Consider the following 18940-nt stretch of genomic DNA (forward strand, 5'->3'; position numbering starts at 1 on the left):
TCTTTGATATAGTGGTGCTACATTCTCCAATATTCTCTTTCAAATTGTTTTTTTGTAAAAAAAGAAATTAAATTGTTTCATACTCACAAAAGGTTGCAAGAATCTCACAGACAACTGCATTCTACCTTTCACTCAGAGATTCTGGTTTTTTGCCCATTGTCCCAATAACATCTTTTATAGGAAAAATTGAGTTGAATACAGAATTACTTATCACACTCCATTGTTATTTCTTTCTAGTGTCTTTATTTTTTATAAATTTATTTATTTTTATTTTATTTTTGGCTGCGTTGGGTCTTCGTTGTTGCATGCGGGCTTTCTCTAGTTGTGGCAAGCAGGGGGGCTACTCTTCGTTATGGTGCACAGGCTTCTCATTGCAGTGGCTTCTTGTTGTGGGGCACAGGCTCTAGGCACGCAGGCTTCAGTCGTGTGGCACGTGGGCTCAGTAGTTGTGGCTCACAGGCTCTAGAGCTCAGGCTCAGTAGTTGTGGCACATGGGCTTAGTTGCTCCGTGGCATGTGGGATCTTCCCGGACCAGGGATGGAACCCGTGTCCCCTTCATTGGCAGGTGGATTCTCAACCACCACACCACCAGGGAAGTCCCTAGTGTCTTTAAAACTGAAGTAATTCCTTCATTTCCCTTAAACTTTATGATCTTGATATTTTTAAAGGTTATAATCCAGTCATTTTGTGAAACGTCCTTCAAATTGGATTTGTTCAATGTTAAGCATGTTTTTCCCTGTAATATCACCAATATTTTATTATTTTTATTGTATCCCATTGGTTAGTACATGATGTCTATTGGTCTCAGTACTTTTGTTCCCTTTGTTATCAATAAATATTTTGTGATGAGATATTTTGAGAGTATGTAAAATCCTGATCTCAACTCAATTATACCCACTAATGTTTGCTTCCTTTAGTATTTTTTGCCACATTAATTTTACTATGATGATTGCCTATTTGTGTCTAACTCCATTATTCTGTCTACATTTGTAGGTTGGTTTTCTCTTGTTAGAAAAATTCTCCATTTGTTGATTTATATCAGTGTGGACTCATGGATTCCTATTTTATCCAATTTGTTGTCAACACTGTTACTATTTATTGGTTCTTACATCGTCCCAGATTCAGTTATAGGAGACCCTTTAAACTGACTTCTGTGTCTCTTTGACAAGTCCAATCATTCTTTGACCATTTCCTTTCTTTCTGGCCAAGAAGATGTTCCAGACTCATCTTTTTGTTATCCTGTTCCATCCCTGGAGGTAACTATTTTTCCAGGGGGTCCTGGTTTCTTTTAGATGACCAAGTTATATGGACAAAACAGAAAGAGGTTCTGCAATTTTAATGCAGATCCCCTAGATCCTGTCTTCCCCTATTAGACATGCCTTGTATAATAGATAAGGTTTGTAAGTATATGTATAGACACATCATTTACACAGAGAAGCCAACTCAATTTTGAAGCATCTCCGTTTATACTCTGTTTCATAGCTTATGTGACATTTTCCAAGAAGCCATGTCTGAAAAATAAATCCCCAGATTTCAGAATTGTTTACATGAGCAGTTTTAGACCAGGGATATCTCGCTAAAAGCAGCCATAGATAAGGTCTCTCCCCCTGTCAAATAGCATTAATTTGTTTTCCAAAAAGTCTATGTTTAGTATATTTGCAAAGAGATTACACTTGGGCTGCCTGCTTTATTTTTCCCCAATAAATAGAAGTAGACTGCAGATCAGCTGCTTAACCACTTCTTTCCTAGTAGCTTGATGTAATTTTAATATTAGGTATTTTTTTTTATTTTTTAACTGTCTTATTCTACGATTTTCCTGGCCATATTAAATATTATTTTCCTCCCCAAATTAGATAAACATATTTTAAAAATGCTGTTACTTTTTTTTAATTGGAAACATGTTAAATGTATAAAGTAATTTTGGAAGAATAGTTTTATTTATTATAGGTGAGACTTCTCACCAAAAACAGTTTAAGAGTAAACTTGTTTGTGTGATGTATGTGTGCATGTTTAATAACCTGAAAGCATCCAAGTAGTCTTGTGGATTGATGTGACAATTTACCATTTGTGTCTCATTGAGTTTTTAACAATGGTTTTAGACAAAACAATCAATACAGCTAACTGCAGGGTTTGCATCAGAAAAATGAGAATTACTTACCAGGTATATTTTGTGGTTGAGATTAATTATCTGAAATAGGCTTTCATTTTTTCACAATAAGGTTTTGTGTTAGTAGATGAAAAATTATAAAACAACCTTAAAATTTTATAAGTAGTTAATTATAAAATAATTAAAATGGTAATACATATGATCCTTATTTTGTGCACAGCTGAGTAAAATAACATTAAATGTTGCATTACTATGTTGCATGAACACAGTTTTCCTTAGTGATTTGTGTATAGAGCAGTATTCATACAAAGAAGATCTAATTCCTATACATTCTTTTTAGTATCCTTCAAAAAAGATTTTTATATTTTTTAGAAATTCTATTTTCTTGACTTTAATAATATGTTGATTCAACTTGAATTCAAGAATTTAGTGATATCTTTGCTAGCCACATACAACTTTTTATATGACTCTAGAAACTCTAGCTCTATAAAAATAACCATTTGCATTTAATTTTTTAAATAAATTTATTTATTTAATTTTGGCTGCGTTGGGTCTTTGTTGCTGCGCACGGGCTTTCTCTAGTTGCACCGAGCGGGGGCTGTTCTTCGTTGTAGTGTGTGGGCTTCCCATTGCTGTGGCTTCTCTTGTTGCAGAGCACGGGCTCTAGGCGCATGGGCTTCAGTAGTTGTGGTGTGAGGGCTCAGTAGTTGTGGCTTATGGGCTCTAGAGCACAGGCTTAGTAGTTGTGGCACACGGGCTTAGTTGCTTCGTGGCATGTGGGATCTTCCCGGACCAAGGCTGGAACCCGTGTCCCCTGCATTGGCAGGCGGATTCGTAACCACTGCGGCACCAGGGAAGTCCCCTGCATTTAATTTTTAAAAAACTGATCATGAAAGCATTCAAAGTTACCTTCACTTTCAAAAGTCAAAACCTCCCCAAACCCTTTATGTGAATAATGAATTGGTTACACACATCGTATTGTTAAAAATTAGTGTTGTACAGGGAGATCAGCTCGGTGCTTTGTGACCACCTAGAGGGGTGGGATAGGGAGAGTGGGAGGGAGGGAGACGCAAGAGGGAAGAGATATGGGAACATATGTATAACTGATATACTTTGTTATAAAGCAGAAACTAACACACCATTGTAAAGCAATTATACTCCAATAAAGATGTAAAAAAAATAGTGTTGTGAAATAATTAAATACATCATCTAAGTCAGTTATTTTAAAATGTGGAACTCTACTGCTCTTCCCTATTTAATTACTTTCTTCATGGCTCATTTTGTGTCATTCTAAAAGAAGAGCCATGATAATTTGTTTGCTGAGATGATTCTCAATTTCCCTTTAGAATGAGGGTCCATTTGTTGGGTGGGGAGCTCTTGCTGGCTGATGTGAGTAGGTGCCCACTCACATCACCCGTATGTGCTGTTGGAATTGAATGGACTCCCATTGTAACATCACCATCCCCACTGAACCTAATGTCATTCTCAAAACTGTGTTTAGTAAACAAGTCTGTGCTTTTCATGTGACTACATGAATATTATTTAATATTGAGACTTCCAAATGTTCTTGCTGTCAGATTTTTAAAAACTAAGGTAGTTAAGAGTTCTTAATCAAATGGTGCCAGGTAACTTCAGACTTGACTGACAGATATTCATGCACAACTTTATTACACAAAGCTCATGAGGTACCCTGGGGACACAGTGCTGTTCTAGAAAACAAAGACATCTAATGAAAAATGTCTGAGCTTTTCTCTCAGGGATTCATGTTGATATTAAAATGAAAAAAAATTACTGGGAGAATTCTATATGTTTAGAATTTGTCAAGGTAAAATATTTCAACACTTCTTACTTGATTTATCTCTGCAGGTACTCAGCAAGATAGACAATGTTACTTCTAAACTGTGGGCTCAAAGCGGACAGCAAGGTGCACAGTGGAAAAAAATAGAGGTGTTTTTAGGCGTTCATTCGCATATACAGGTTTGTAATCCAAGTATTTAGGTGATGATTGAGTTTTGTTGAGTCTTTAATTTATTTCCTCTTCCCCTTGTCTTCTTGTCTCTCTTTCCCTTTCTGATGTGCTGTATGAACGCTCACCACTCCATACAGCATTTTCCATAAGGAATTTGCGGTTCTGAAATACCCTAATTTTTTTTCCCAAAGAGGCGACCATTTTTCTAGGAACATCTCATTTTAGTGACAGCCATCTCCTGCCTCCACGATCAGGCTCCTACATGTTAAGAACACCTCCCACTATTTTGCAAATATATTCTCAGAGACTGCAGAGTAATTACATTAGTTTATTTCAAACCCAGTTAAAGAGACCTTTGAAAGCACACTATATTGTTGAACCTTATTAGAGAAAATAGATTTACTTGACTGAAAAATATTTTCAGAGGCACAAAATTGGGTGATGCTGTATTTGTCTTCATGTAGATTACAATAATATTAGGAGGATAAGACCCAAAAATAAAGGGAAAGAACAAGTAATACATAGAATAAAAGGTTTAAACTGAAAGTAATTATATGCCAAGATATTTAGTGTGAATTTTATTTTTTTATGGATTATCAGGAAAACAGGAGCTCCATGGATGTGTGTGTTTTTTGCTTTTGGAGTTTTTGCTTGTTTTGTTTTTGACAGAAGGGTTGTTTATTGGAAGGTAAAACTTAGCTATTAAGATTTAAGATTAGATAAGGGAGAGTGGGAATCCAGAGCCATTTATGTCAGAGAACATTTTTTCTTAGTCATAACTGCACAGGGCTTAATTCCTTGAATTTCGAGCCACTTGTCTATAGATACAAGCTATAATATCTTTGCTAATTATACAGAGGACTGGAAATGCAATATGTAGCAAGAGTAACCAACTCAGCTGTGAATATTCAGTAACTGTATCTACAATCACATGCCGTATCTGATAGATCAGCCCCTTTCAACTCCACTGGAAGCACAGGCTAGATACAGCTGTTTAAAGGCATTGATGCAACATTATCCCCAGTTTCTTAGAATGTTAGCTATAATAAATCCCGTATATTTTTGACCTCTTGCTGGGACCCAGTTTTCTTATGGGTCATTTATAGATAATTTAGGAAATGGGTGAGAAGTAAGTTCAGCCTGAAGAAGAAAAGACTAGACTGCAGTTTAGTGGCCTTGCACAGTATGAAATTTATCATTAAGAGGATTCCACCTGTTTAACCTCCAAGACCTTTTAACTGAGGCAAGAAGAATCATCAGCAAGAACATGCAGAAGGCTGTGCTGCTGCCAGGCATCGGCTTCCACTTCAGGCAGTGAATTCTCAACTAGTCTGCGCAAGTAGAATATTTGCATGGTAAAATCATGTTCAGAGCAACATTAAGGGCTTCCCTCGTGGGGCAGTGGTTGAGAGTCTGCCTGCCGATGCAGGGGACATGGGTTCGTGCCCCGGTCCGGAAGGATCCCACGTACCGCGGAGCGGCTAGGCCCGTGAGCCATGGCCGCTGAGCCTGCGCGTCCCGAGCCTGTGCTCCGCAACGGGAGAGGCCACAACAGTGAGAGGCCCGCGTACCGCAAAAAACAAAACAAAACAAAACAAAAACAAACAAACAAAAACATTAAGAGGGATTTAAGCAGAGGAATCAATTATTGATTTAGTCTTTCTGAAATTTCATTTTTCACATTGAAATTTGAAGAGAAATACGCCCATGTTGTTTGAATCTTAAAATGAAATATTAATGGTTTCTGAATATTGATGTTTAATGTGATTCGTTCCTTCAGTAAAAACATATCAAGAACCTACTATGTGCAAGCACCTTACTATGCACTGGAGAAATAGTAGTGAGACGCACATACTATCCATGCTTCTTCCATTTTTACAGTATCAGTCCCTTTAGCCTCAGAAACATGAGCGCCTTTAACCCTTGAGTAAAAGCATACAGCATTGGGTAGCTTTCACAGTTATATTTGGGAACCCCCAATTTAAGCATAGCGTTTAATTATAATAATTTTTATAACTAGAGCAATCACATACCTGGCACTTACTAAGTGCTAAGTTCTGTTCTATGAACAAAAAATTTACTCCTGTAACTGTATGAGGTACCTACCTTTATTACCTGCATTTTATAGATTAGGCACAGAAATACCTAGAACTTGGATAACTTGCCCTACTTATATAACTACAATGGCAGTGATATGCTTTAAACACAGGCAGGTCATCTACAAGTCCATAATACAAATGCTATGCTCTATTGCTTCCTAAATTTTACAAAATGATTGACCCAGCTTTTATTTTACCAGAAAAAAATATATCATAATTGCTCTTGAAAAAAAGTTTAATCACATTCAGTATTAAAGTCTGTGGAATCTTAACCAACATCGTGTGGCATTGGATTATCTGATTTCTTAATCACAGAGCATTGTCTCACAGATTTAAATTAAATGTTCAGATATATCCAGATAATACAGTACCTTTTTCAATTTGTGTATCCATGTTTTTGTTGGGCTCAATTTTCTTATAAAAGAGTTGTAGTCATTATTCTTTCTAGTTTCACCTCGTCTTAATCACATCCAAGCTCTTAATCTATCTTACAAATTTATTTTTCTTTTCTAGCACATCTTCTCTGAAGAAAACAAATGTATGCCTTTTATGTAAATTTGATACATGAATTTATATAAAAATTGTACATTTATTTGCTTTTTTATAATAATGTGAAAGGCATGATTTTCAGTTATTCTATTCTCTCATCTTAAAAGGAAAACAACTAGGTTTTCATACAATAGTATAAAAGCATAACACATCTTAAGGAAAAACTACTTCTTTCAAGAAAAGTAATTGATTAGATTTGGTAAAAAGATGTTTGGGAGTTTGATGACGATAACTATTTTGTATAAAAATCATGGAAGTAAATAGGTATTTCTTGTTAATGCATCTCTAATTGTCCTAAATTTACTTTAAAATATATGAATATTTCTTATGCTAACACACAAATATATATTTAACTTGCAGACAAATTCAATAGAAGCTGTCTGAATTACTTTCACTTTGAAAACTTTAGTGAGTCCTGTGACTAAGTTTCATCAGTTCTATCAAAGTCTGTAGAAGTGGGATCTCACTGTCCAGCAGTGGCACACAGGAGGATTTCATTCATCACATACATTAATCAAAGGCACATCACAATCATTTCAAGTCCAAAGATGCGGCCAATTAAAAAAATTCATAGTTTTGAGGTTCGACATATTTTCGATTTCAAATAGTTGAGTTGAACAGATCAGAGGAATGGCAAGAAGTGGATGAAATAAAGTAAAAGATATGCTTGCATCTTCTGTCTCTTGGTGCATTCCGTCACCTGGTTGACCTGCTTCCACGTGTGATGAGGCTGTCAGAAATGAGCAGGTTTTGTTTTGGGTCTGCGAGTTGCAGAGGCTGCAGTGGTAGGTGACTCCTGCCAGTTTCTTAGGCCCTGTATCCTAAAAATCTAGACAAGAGACAATGGTGTTGCCACTCCCACATCCTTACCTGTTGAGTGTGGTAGAGATCTTCGATATCCCTCAAACTTCCTGGGTCAGTTTCATCGTAGGGATTACGGGGTCATTTTTATCAGATTCAAACCCTTATGTTCTGTACTGTATTTACTGTTTGCCCCAAGTTTTGGATTCCTGATGGACGAGTCAACTGATATTGGCTTTATTTTTTTTAAAGGTTGTCTTCAGGGCAAAACGTGGTATCAGTTACATAGGAGATGTAGCAGTGGATGATATTTCCTTTCAAGATTGTGCCCCCCTACTTAGCACAGACAGAACGTGTACGGCTCAAGAATTCACATGCGCTAACAAGCACTGCATTGCCAGGGACAAGCTGTGTGATTTTGTGAACGATTGTGCTGATAATTCAGATGAGACTCCTTTCATCTGTGGTGAGTGGAAGTGTTCTGTCTCCTTACTTTTGCCTTTGTCTCCCACAACCTTCCTCTGTGCAATGGGTTCATCGATGAAAAATACAGAGTATATATAACTCAGCAGCCAAGGCAGGTAAGGTGATTTAACCATTTAAATACATTCCTTTCTCCCTCTCAGTACCTAATTTAGAACCGAAAGTCATTTAAAACTAATCAACGGCTTTCTGTTTGTATGTGAAGAATTGGAGATTAACTGGAAAACAGGTGTCTTCAAAGACAAACGGTATGCAAACAAGTATTTTCCATATGAAATAAATTTTTGGAAAGAAGGCAAGCAAAACGTCCATAAACGGCAATTCATGCCTTTGTGCTTTGACGGATTTCAGGGAGTTGTCGTTCCCTTGGGTCGATTATGAGCTGGGATAAGTGGCTAAAAAAACAAAAAATCAATATCCAGATAATGTATAAAATAGGCAACGTGATCTCCTAAGGGAAACACATATCAGCTGTGTAATATTGTTACAAGAGATCAACTCATAATAAATGACACCTATTAAAATATCCTTAGCTAAATGGGCCATATGTGCTCATTCAGGGAAGTCTGTAAAATCATGGAACACAGTGCACGGTTGCCTCATTTCACTGCAAATGAAGTGAATGCAAATTGTCAGAATTAAGGTTGACAAATTATTCCACTATTACCAATAATAATTTCTGAGCTAGCGTACTACAGTTTGATCTCTTTTTTGCCTCTTGAAACCAAATCTGGAATCACAAGAACAACGTCAGTATATTAAGAGCTCACATTTACATAGAACTTTTAACTTTCAAAGCCCTTCTATCTACTGATCTCCACTTGATCTTCACAGAAACCCGACGAATAAGTGGGACAGATATTATTAGTGCATTCCATGGATAAAGCTGCTGAACAAGAGTGGCTAAGATTTGGTCAAATTTCATAAAACTGGTACTGACAGAGTTGATCCTAGTTTCCAGGTACTTTGATTTATGATTCACTGCTTTGCCCAAGCCACCATACCACTTCTGTGTACAACTGAATCTTAGGAAAACCAAAAAAGTTGTGGATGTAGAAATCCTGTGTATATCCAATAACTGTTTGTTTCTTCAAGTGTGGATTATATCTTATAATATCAATTATTACTATTATATGAACCAAGCAAAACTGTTTGGCTAATCTTGTATTCTGTATTAATTTTTACCTTTATCTTATGAATATTTTTGCTGCGTTTTTTGTTCTGCATCAAATGCTTTTACATTTTCTTCATTGCCATTTTCATTTGAGTCACAAATCTATTAGCTAATCAGTCGAACAGAACAGATACTATGCTTTTGAATTTTATTTGTCATGTTGCCAACTTATCTCTTTCCCAAGATATGATTTAATGCAATGTTTTCAGTGTTTTCACTGAAAACACTGGCTAAATTTTCTGGCTAAATTTTCCTTGAACTCTTTGTACTTAGATAATAACTTTGCAAATATTTCTAGGAATCCTCTATCTGTGTTTGGGAGGGTATACTGATATACTAAGAGGGTCAGAGAAATGTACTGAAATTTATTGTCTTGGTGGTTCTTTTGTATGGAAAATAAAGACAAAAGTAATTACAAGCCCTTGGAGGGAAAGTTTTATCAGAAGGTGCTTTCTGGTGAACTGATTGCCAAATCACTGTAACATTTGAATGGGGCTGTGATATCAGTAATACTGGAGCAAGAGAGATGAATTAGTTCCAGATATTATATAAGAAGAAGAAAATTTTTTCAGCTCCTTAGAACAAATAAACAACCAAAAAGTTGGAACAAACCTTAAAAGTAACCCACATTTTGATATTGGTTCTTATTACATGAATATAATTTCTTTTTATATAACACTGCTTATTTTATTATGTATTTAAAAATTCAATTGTATTCCTACGTTAATGGTTTTAAATGTTTCAATTATAGAGTGGCTAGAACCTGCTATATGAAATATGAGTGCTGTTATTTTTCCTGCATATACTATAAACTTTGATTCTGAATTAGACCCAGAAGAATAGGAAGAAAAACTTAAAAAAAAAAATCACCATAGCAACTGATCTCAGAAGTTTGGCTGACAACCAACCGAGAATTTAGGCTTAGGTTTCATGATCTTTGGAACTTGTGTGAGGTTTTTTTGGTTTGTTTTGGGTTGTTGTTTTTTTTTGTGTGTTGTTTTTTTTTTGTGAGAAGTCTAAGTAAAGGCTGAACATGTATCATAACTCTAAAAAAACATCTAAAATATCATTTGGTATAAATACACCACCTAGGAATAGAAGAAAGAATGAAACTGCTGAGCTCTTTGTAAAGGCATAGACTATCTCTGACAAAGGAAAAGAAAATAATCCTTTATAAAACAAAAGTACCTGTGGCTTTAATTTTCTGTAGACCAGTATAGGCTCAGAAAGCAAGATTTGGAAGAAAGATTAACTGGTTTCTTTTTTTGCTTTATAATATAAATATATCTAAAATATAGGACATAGTCAAAAAGAAAGTGATTTGTATCTGAGAAATCTGAAATCTTAGTTGAACATATTTTGCCATTGATACAGAGGCTCCTTTGGCAAACAATCATATTTTTGTTTCTCTGTACTTTCCAATTAGCATATTTATTGGTGATACACAAGAGTATCTCAGGCATGCTCAAAATAATTTAATTCTGCACTGTGATTAGTAAGGATGCAGGATATTTGACCAGAATAATTAGTAAGTAATCTGAACCTAATGGGCACATGTAATACTGTATTTCCCAACTGCAGACATCTATTTCAAGTACACACAGAATATATGTTATTAAGCACTAAACAAACTTCAATAATTTTAAATGGATTAAAGTGACATGGATTACATCTTTTGAATTAGGCTGGAAATCAGTTGTAAGACAAAAGCTAGAAAATTCCCTGTTAGTTAGAAGACACATTTGATAACCCATCTCCCCACCAAAAAAATTACAGTAAAATTAGAAAATGTTTTAAATAAATAATAATAATAATAGTGCATTAAAAAACCTGTGGTATTTAGTTAAGAAAATGCTTAGTGAAAAATTTATATACTTAAATCCTTACCAAAGAAAGTAATTAGCTAATAATACAAATAAATAGAACAGAACACAAATGTCAGAGAGAGAGGATTTGGAAAGACTGATAACATTTTCAAGACGCTGTCAAGAATGATCAAGAGAAATCTAGAAGACAAAATATCAAATTAATTTAACATATATTTACTGAAAAGATATATGTCAAGCAGTGTTTGAGACATCTAGTGTACATCCGTAAATGAAACAGACAAAAATCATGTTACCCATTCCCGTGTTAAACAGAAAGTATTCTCTCTTCCTCTACACACACACACACACACACACACACACACAGGCGCAGAATATCCATGTGTGTGTGTATGTATATTACAGAGTTTGTCAGAAGTTGATAAGTGATACATTTTCTATGAGAAAATATAGAGTAAATTAAAGGAGATGGAAAATGGAGAGAGAGAAAATAGCAATGTTAGGGAGCTTGATGAGGATAGGCCTGATGAAAGATATTTAAACAATTTTTTTTCATTTTACTTATTTATTCCCCCCCCCCCAGTTTTACTGAGATATGATTAACATACAGCCCCGTTAAGTTTAAGGTATACATCATTGTGACTTACTTATATTGCGAAATGATTACCACAGTAAGTTTAGTGGTAATCCATTGACATCCATTTTCTCATATAGGTACAAAAAAATAAAAAGAGGAAAAAAATGTTTTTTCCCTTGAAATGAGGACTCTTAGGATCTAATCTCTTTCAAATATACCATACAACAGTGCTAACTATAGTCATCGTGTTGTACATTACAGCCCTAGTACTTATTTATCTTGTAACTGGAAGTGTTACCTTTGGACTCCCTTCATCTAATTCCCCCTCCTGGGCAAATTCTTGAAGGAGATCTGGGACTTAGCCAATACTTGTTTTCTTTCTTTCTTTCTTTTCTAAATTATAGCCATCTTAGTGTGTATGAAGTAGAATCTCATTGTGGTTTTGATTTGTCCTTCCCTAATGACTACAACGTTAATCATCTTTTCTTGTGCTTATTGGCCATTTGTGTATGTTCTTTGGAGAACTGTCAAGGTTCTTCGTGCTTTTCTTTACAGAATTGTGTGTTTTTTATTGTAGAGTTGTAAGAGTTATTTATATATTCTGGATATTAAGCCCTTATCATATGTATGATTTGTAAATATCTTCTCTCATTCTGGAGGCTGTCTTTTAAATTTTTCAATAGAATTTATTTTTTAAAGGAGCTGTAGGTTCACAGCGAAACTTAATCCCCATACATGCACAGCCCCCCGCCCCAGACTATCATGTCCCCCACTAGAGTGGTGATTTGTTACACGGGAGATGTCATTCTCACCACAGTCCATAGTTTACGTTAGGGTTCCCTCTTGGTGAAAGAGCACGTGATTAACAATAAATCAAACTCTTATACTCAGTTACTTATAGTAACCTTGCTAAAGTCATTACAAATATTTTTAAACACATTTTTTCCTATTGGATGAATGTTTCTAAAAATATCATTTTTTAATGTTACATCAATGTGCAATTTAACACTGCTGAAAAGTTATCTAAACTCAGTTACTCAAATCTTGGTCTAGAGACAAACAGCATTTTTGTCAGAAGTCAGGCCCCACCCCAGACTTAATCATAAACCGCATTTTAACAAGTATATGTGCACTAAAATTTGAGAAGCACTCATCTAAACAATACAAACATTTGAAAAAGTTTTCTGGTGAGAAGGAAGAGCTATTACTTTATTCTTTGTTTCCTTATTGACATATACAAATATATCAGGATTTTAATAGGGGCAATAATTAGCTTTTTAAATATTAAAAATGATTCTGTGTATATTTTCTTAATGAATTTAATTGAACCATTTATAGTTAAGTCAAGATTTAATGCCTACGTATGTATTTAATTGCCTGATATAATTTATTGGCGATTTTAAGAAGTTTTAAAGAATGAACGTTCATGCATTTATTCAGCAAATATTTACTGAGCATCTACTATGTGCGAGGATACTAGTTACTAAGAATAATGCTGTGAACAGTACAGACAAATTTCCTGCTCTCATGGAGCTTGCTTTACATTTGGTAGTAGTGGAAGGGGACACAGACAAAACAGAGTAAGTAAAATAACACAGCATATTTCATAATGACAAGTGCTCTGGCAAAAAGTAAAATAGGGAAAAATGAGAAAGAAGATGCTTGGAGTGGTAGTTATAGTTTTAAATAGGGCCATCGGAAAAGTTCTCACTGAGAAATTGACATTTAAGTAAAGATGGAAGGGGATATGGGGATATATGCATACATATAGCTCATTCACTTTGTTATACAGCAGAAACTAACACAACATTGTAAAGCAATTATACTCCAATAAGGATGTTAAAAAACAAACAAACAAAAAAGATGGAACAAATAATGGATTTGAGCCAAGTGATATTTGATGTATTTGAATGAATTTTTTAAAAATTCAAAAACATTTAAAAAGTCAGCAATAATTAAAACACGGTCCTTTCTATATTATCACCACATCACTAACAATTTCCTTTGATTTCTATGAATGTATAACTGTAATTCCCCTAAATAGTTATCCTTCAGGACATATTTGAGTTGACTCATTTACATCCTGACTACCCTTTCTCATTTGTTATAGCAGAATTCTCTCTGTTTCAAGTAAACTGATGAATTTTGGGGGGAGATGGGGCTATTGTTTGATGCTATGATATACATGTGACTTTTTACTCACAGCAAGGTTATATTATAGCTGTTACTTCTACACCATATCCAGTGCTCCATCTAAAACTTTTTAGCATATCAGAATTTGTGCTCAGTTGTGGCAAAAAATGAATTTAAAGGTGTCGAGTGCCTCTGTGGGACTCTACTGGCACCAGCGTACACCATCCTGGCCTAGCCTTGCATACTGGACATTTACTTATTTGGCTAAACATTGGGCATGTAATATAAGTGGCCCTGGAGCAAAAACAAAGAAAAATAAGATATTACCTGAAGAATTGTGGAGCTTCTTGTCTAGCTAGAGAAATAGGTACTTAAACATTCACCTTGCGAATGGGAGTTAGAATAAGTACAAAACACTTTTGGATGGGTGAGGGAAAAGTAATTTAGTTAGGGTATTTAAATACTAATCCCAACATGGATTTTTACATCACCTTGAAAACAGCTAGTGTATTTTCAGAGACTTTATTAATCATGCACTATGAATAGCTTTTGTTTTCTTTGGGAGATGATGTTCAAAAGTAGGTCAGGTATCATAAGGTTAATAAACCAGGCTTCCTGTGAAGGATCTGCTGTCCTAAGCTTCAGGAATTCATTATTTGCAGGCTGTAGCCTAGTGACTGAGGTTTAGAAAGCTTTCACTGTCTTTCCAGGATTATCAACACTGATCCCTTTCTCATGAACTCAGTGTTGTAAAGTGACACGCATTAGGGTAATATTTTCAGAATTATGAAATCAGGTAGTCATCACTGAAGAAAAAATTATGACAATTTTTGAAAACCTGGTATTATAAATAGGATTTTTCCAAATTACCCAGAAACTCTTTTTTTTACATGGAATTAAGTATACTCCTTATAGAACAATTGTTCTGTGAAACAGTTTGGAAAGTATTATTTACAGAATTTATTATTACTTCATAGAATAAGGCAATACAAAGGAAATCACTGTATCACAATTTCCTGATGATGTCACCGAATAATAATTGGCACATGACATTAATTTTTTGAATCGTGAAATAATTGTGGGTTCATAGGAAGTTACAAAGATAGTACAGAGAAATTCTGTGTACCCTTCATGTAGCTTCCCTCAGTGGTTACATTTTATAGTATAGTATAATATCAAAACCAGGAAACAATATGGTTCAATATGTGTGTATAGTTCTATGGCATTTTATTGTATGTGAAAACTCGTGTAATCATCACACTACAATCAAATATTCTGTCTCCACCAAAATCTCCCCTGAGCTATTCCTTTATAATTACATTTATTCTCACCGTCCCTAACCTTGGGAAACCACTATTTTGTTCTCCATCCCTATAGTTCGTAATATTGAGAGTTATATAAATATGTAAATGCAGTTTGTGACCTTTTGAGACTGTCTTTTTTTCATTCAGCATAATCTCCTTGAGAGCCATCCAAGTTGATGTGTGTGTAAATCATTTGTTCCTTTTTATTGCTGACTCATGTTCCATGGCATGGATGTAACAGACCATAGTACTGTTTTCCAGAGCGGTTATGCCATTTTACGTTACCACCAACAATGTGTGAGAGATCCAGTTTGTCCACATCCTTGTGAGCATTTGGTATTGTAACTATTTTATCTTTATTATTGCTCTTCTTATAGGTATAGGTTAATATCTCGTCAGGGTCTTAATTTGCGTTTTCCCTGATAGCTAGTGGTGTTGAACATCTTATCATGTGTTTCTTTGTTATCTGTATATCCTCTTTGGTGAAATGTTTCTTCATGTCTTCTGCCCATTTTCTAATCAGAAGTTTTCAAACCGTTGAGTTTTGAGAGTTCTTCATATATTATAGATATAAGTCCTTCGGCAGATGTGTGAGTGGCAAATGTTCTCTCATAGGATTTAGATTATCTTTACATTCTCTTTACAGGGAAAGTAATTTTGATGAAGTCCAGTTTATTGATCTTTCCTTTTAGGGATCATGCTTTTGATATCACGGTCAAAAACACTTCACTGAGGTCTAGGTCCCAGATTTTCTTCTATTTTTCCTTCTAAAAGTTGCACAGTATTATATTTAAGTGTATGCTCCATTTTGTTAATTTTTGTATAAGTTGTGAGGTTTGGGTCATTTTTTTTTTGTCAATAGTTATCCAGTTGCTTCTGATTAACAAAGCTGTCCTCCCTTCGTTTAACTGCATCTGCATCTTTGTCAAATGTTAGTTGGTTGTGCTTGTGTGAAGCTGTTTTGGGTTCTGTTCCGTTGATCCAAGTGTCTGTTCCTTCATCAGTACCACACAGTCTTGAAAATTAAAGCTTTATAATAAATCTTAAAATTAAGTAGAGAGAGTCCTTCTAGTTTATTTTTCTTTTTCAACTATATAGCCTTAGTTATTCAGGTTCCTTTGGCTTTGCTTTCACTTTAAAAAAATATCATCGCTATATCTACCAAAAAAGTGATGTAACTTTGACAGGAATTTTATTAAATACATATATCAGTTTGGGAGAAATAACATCTTTAATAGGATGTCTTCCAATCCATGAGCAGTTTGTCTCTCCATTATTTAGACTTTGATTTCTTTTCACCTGTGTTTTGTAGTTTTTGGCTTACAAGTCCTGTACATATTTTATAAGATTTACACCTAAGTATTTCATTTTTTGAGGGATTATAAATGATATTATATTTTAAATTTTGGTTTCTACATATTCAATGATGATATATAAAAACACAATTAATTTTATATGTAGATCATGTGTCCTGCAACCTTGCTGAGTCATGTATTAGTTCTCAAATTTTTATAATACATTCCTTAGATTTTCTATGTTGACAGCCATGTCATCTGAAAATTGGGACAGTTTTATGTCTTCCTTTCTGATCTGTGTGCCTTAAAGTTTTGGTAGAAATCTCCAATGAGACTATCGGAGCCTGGATATTTCTTTTTCAGGAATTATAAAATTATGAGTTCCATTTCCTTAAAAGTTATAAAGCTGCTCAAATCATTTTGTGTTTGTTCTTTGCAAGGAATAGGTCCATTTCATAGAAGTTGTCAATTTAGTGCATTAGAGTTATTAATAGTAATCTTATATCATCCTTTTAATATCCATAGGGTCTATGATATCCCCTGTTTCATTCCTGTCATAGGTAATCTGTGTTTTCTCTTTTCTTTGACATTCCTTTGAGACTGAAAATACTAATTCATTAAGAAGAAAAATCTAGAAATAGATCTAGCTACTAACCTTTTTATGAATACAATATAAACAACTTGTCAAAATATGATATAAAGTTCAAGTTATTGAACCATAAAAGCAAAGAATCATAGAGTTGGAGAGAAAAAAAGAAGTTACTCCATGCTCTTTGAAACAGGGATCTAACACTAAGACTTCTGTGAAGGATTCCCTTTTACTCAGTTACACTTGATCGTAAATTTTTTATCTATATCCTAGCACTTATCACAGTCTATTAATATATGAGAGAACTCCACTAAGACATGTTTATTGATGAATCACATCTACTGAATTGCTGTTGATTGAATTGGTAACTGAGTCACCAACCAATCAAAGAATCATTTCTATAACTTCCCTGATCTGGCAGACAATGGGGGTGGGAAAGGAAAAATAACCTGATTGCTGTTTGAACACTTTCATAGGAGAGAATACTCTGTCTCACATAAAAAGCCTTTTCAACTGTCAGGCACCCCTTGATATAATGATCTTCCTAATATTGAATCTACATTTCCATCTTTTTTCAGTATGAGTTTTTGATGATAATATTTCTTACTACTTGTAGTTCTTCATAATAATACAACTTTAAGATTTAGAAACAGGTACCATTGATTCTGCACGTTTTTTCACATTCCCCTTTCTCATGTTCATAGTTAGGATGTCAATATATATATTCTTAGAATCCTTTAGTAGCATTCTATATGCACAGTTCAAGGCCTCTATTATCTAGTATCCCTCTCATTGGATGGTTTAAATTCTCAAAGTTTCCCATAAACATGGGAATTCAATATTCATCAAATACCACAGTACTCTAATTATGAGTAAATTATCACAATATTGTGTCATTTTTTGCATAAGATAACATTCACACATCTTAAGAATTTTAATACTTTAGTTTTTATTTTTTTAGTTAGCCTTGTGTTGATTATATCTATGAAGAATGAATAGGGAGTTGGTTAAATAAAGAATAGTAAAGAAGGTTCCAGATGATAGGAATTGCAAAGGGTGGTAGCAAAAATCCACTGCGCCACCAGGGAAGCCCCAGCCAATATTTTATAATAACTATAAATGGAGTATAACTTAAAAATTGTGAATCACTATATTGTACACCTATACACTCTTTTACAGAAACTATATATCAATTTAAAAAATAAGTAAAAATTTTATATGAAATGAATAAATGAATAGAATGATATCTTTTAAAAATTTGATGGTAGGATCTTAAAAGGCATTAGGTTGTGTTCTTTCAAAATTATGTCGGTTTTAAATGAAACATTTTTATACTTATAAAGATATTGATCGATGGAAAAATTATAGCATTTGGAAGGGAGAAACTGGTTTGATTGATGATACAGCTGTAGACGAAGGGATCATTTTCTTCCTGACGGCACACCTGTCTGGCACGGGCATTAATTGCTCCATGAAATGCCAGGAATTGGCATCTGCACAGAAGACTATTTGCTACTTGTCTCGCATGGCACCTGTGGGAAATAGTAGAAAATGAAATTATAAGTTGCTCCCTCTTACCATAGTGATGTGTAATTCAAACCACTTAGGCCCTGCTTGCTGTGTTTTCCTCCACTGGTATTTTAGAATTAAACTTTCCAAGGAAATATATCTTCAAAACTATAGTAAATATCAAAAGCAAAAATATGGTTTACACTATAGAGATTCATATAGCAGTATTTGTATGATTTTTTTTTTAACAAATCTGTTTTTCAGCAACACACATCATTTCCTATACAAATGGCCTTTCTAGATGCTGGTCTATATGGAAATCTGGTCCTCATGGGCTGCTAAGTTTTCCAACATAAGGGCAACTGAATTAGTTACTTCATTTTATATTCTTAACCAAGATAAGAGTTCAGATTATAAACAAGATGGTGAGTTGGGGTTCATTATTATTTTAGTGAGATTTACTTCCCAGTCCTTTGAGAGGATACTTAGGAGAACTTTAGCATTCTGAACTAAAAGAGGCTGTAG

The 18940-nt window shown here is 34.5% G+C and overlaps 1 protein-coding gene across 1 annotated transcript in view; it reads left to right on the forward strand.

Moving 5' to 3' along the window:
* Positions 1–18940, forward strand: part of MALRD1 (MAM and LDL receptor class A domain containing 1) — a 593611-nt gene that overhangs the window by 241407 nt on the left and 333264 nt on the right. The window contains exons 24-25 of the mRNA XM_060003111.1: positions 3974–4084; positions 7778–7991. Coding sequence (XP_059859094.1) covers positions 3974–4084; positions 7778–7991 — 325 coding nt within the window. The remainder of the gene's footprint in view (positions 1–3973; positions 4085–7777; positions 7992–18940) is intronic.

Source organism: Delphinus delphis, chromosome 2, assembly GCF_949987515.2.
Source record: "Delphinus delphis chromosome 2, mDelDel1.2, whole genome shotgun sequence".
NCBI lineage: Eukaryota > Metazoa > Chordata > Mammalia > Artiodactyla > Delphinidae > Delphinus > Delphinus delphis.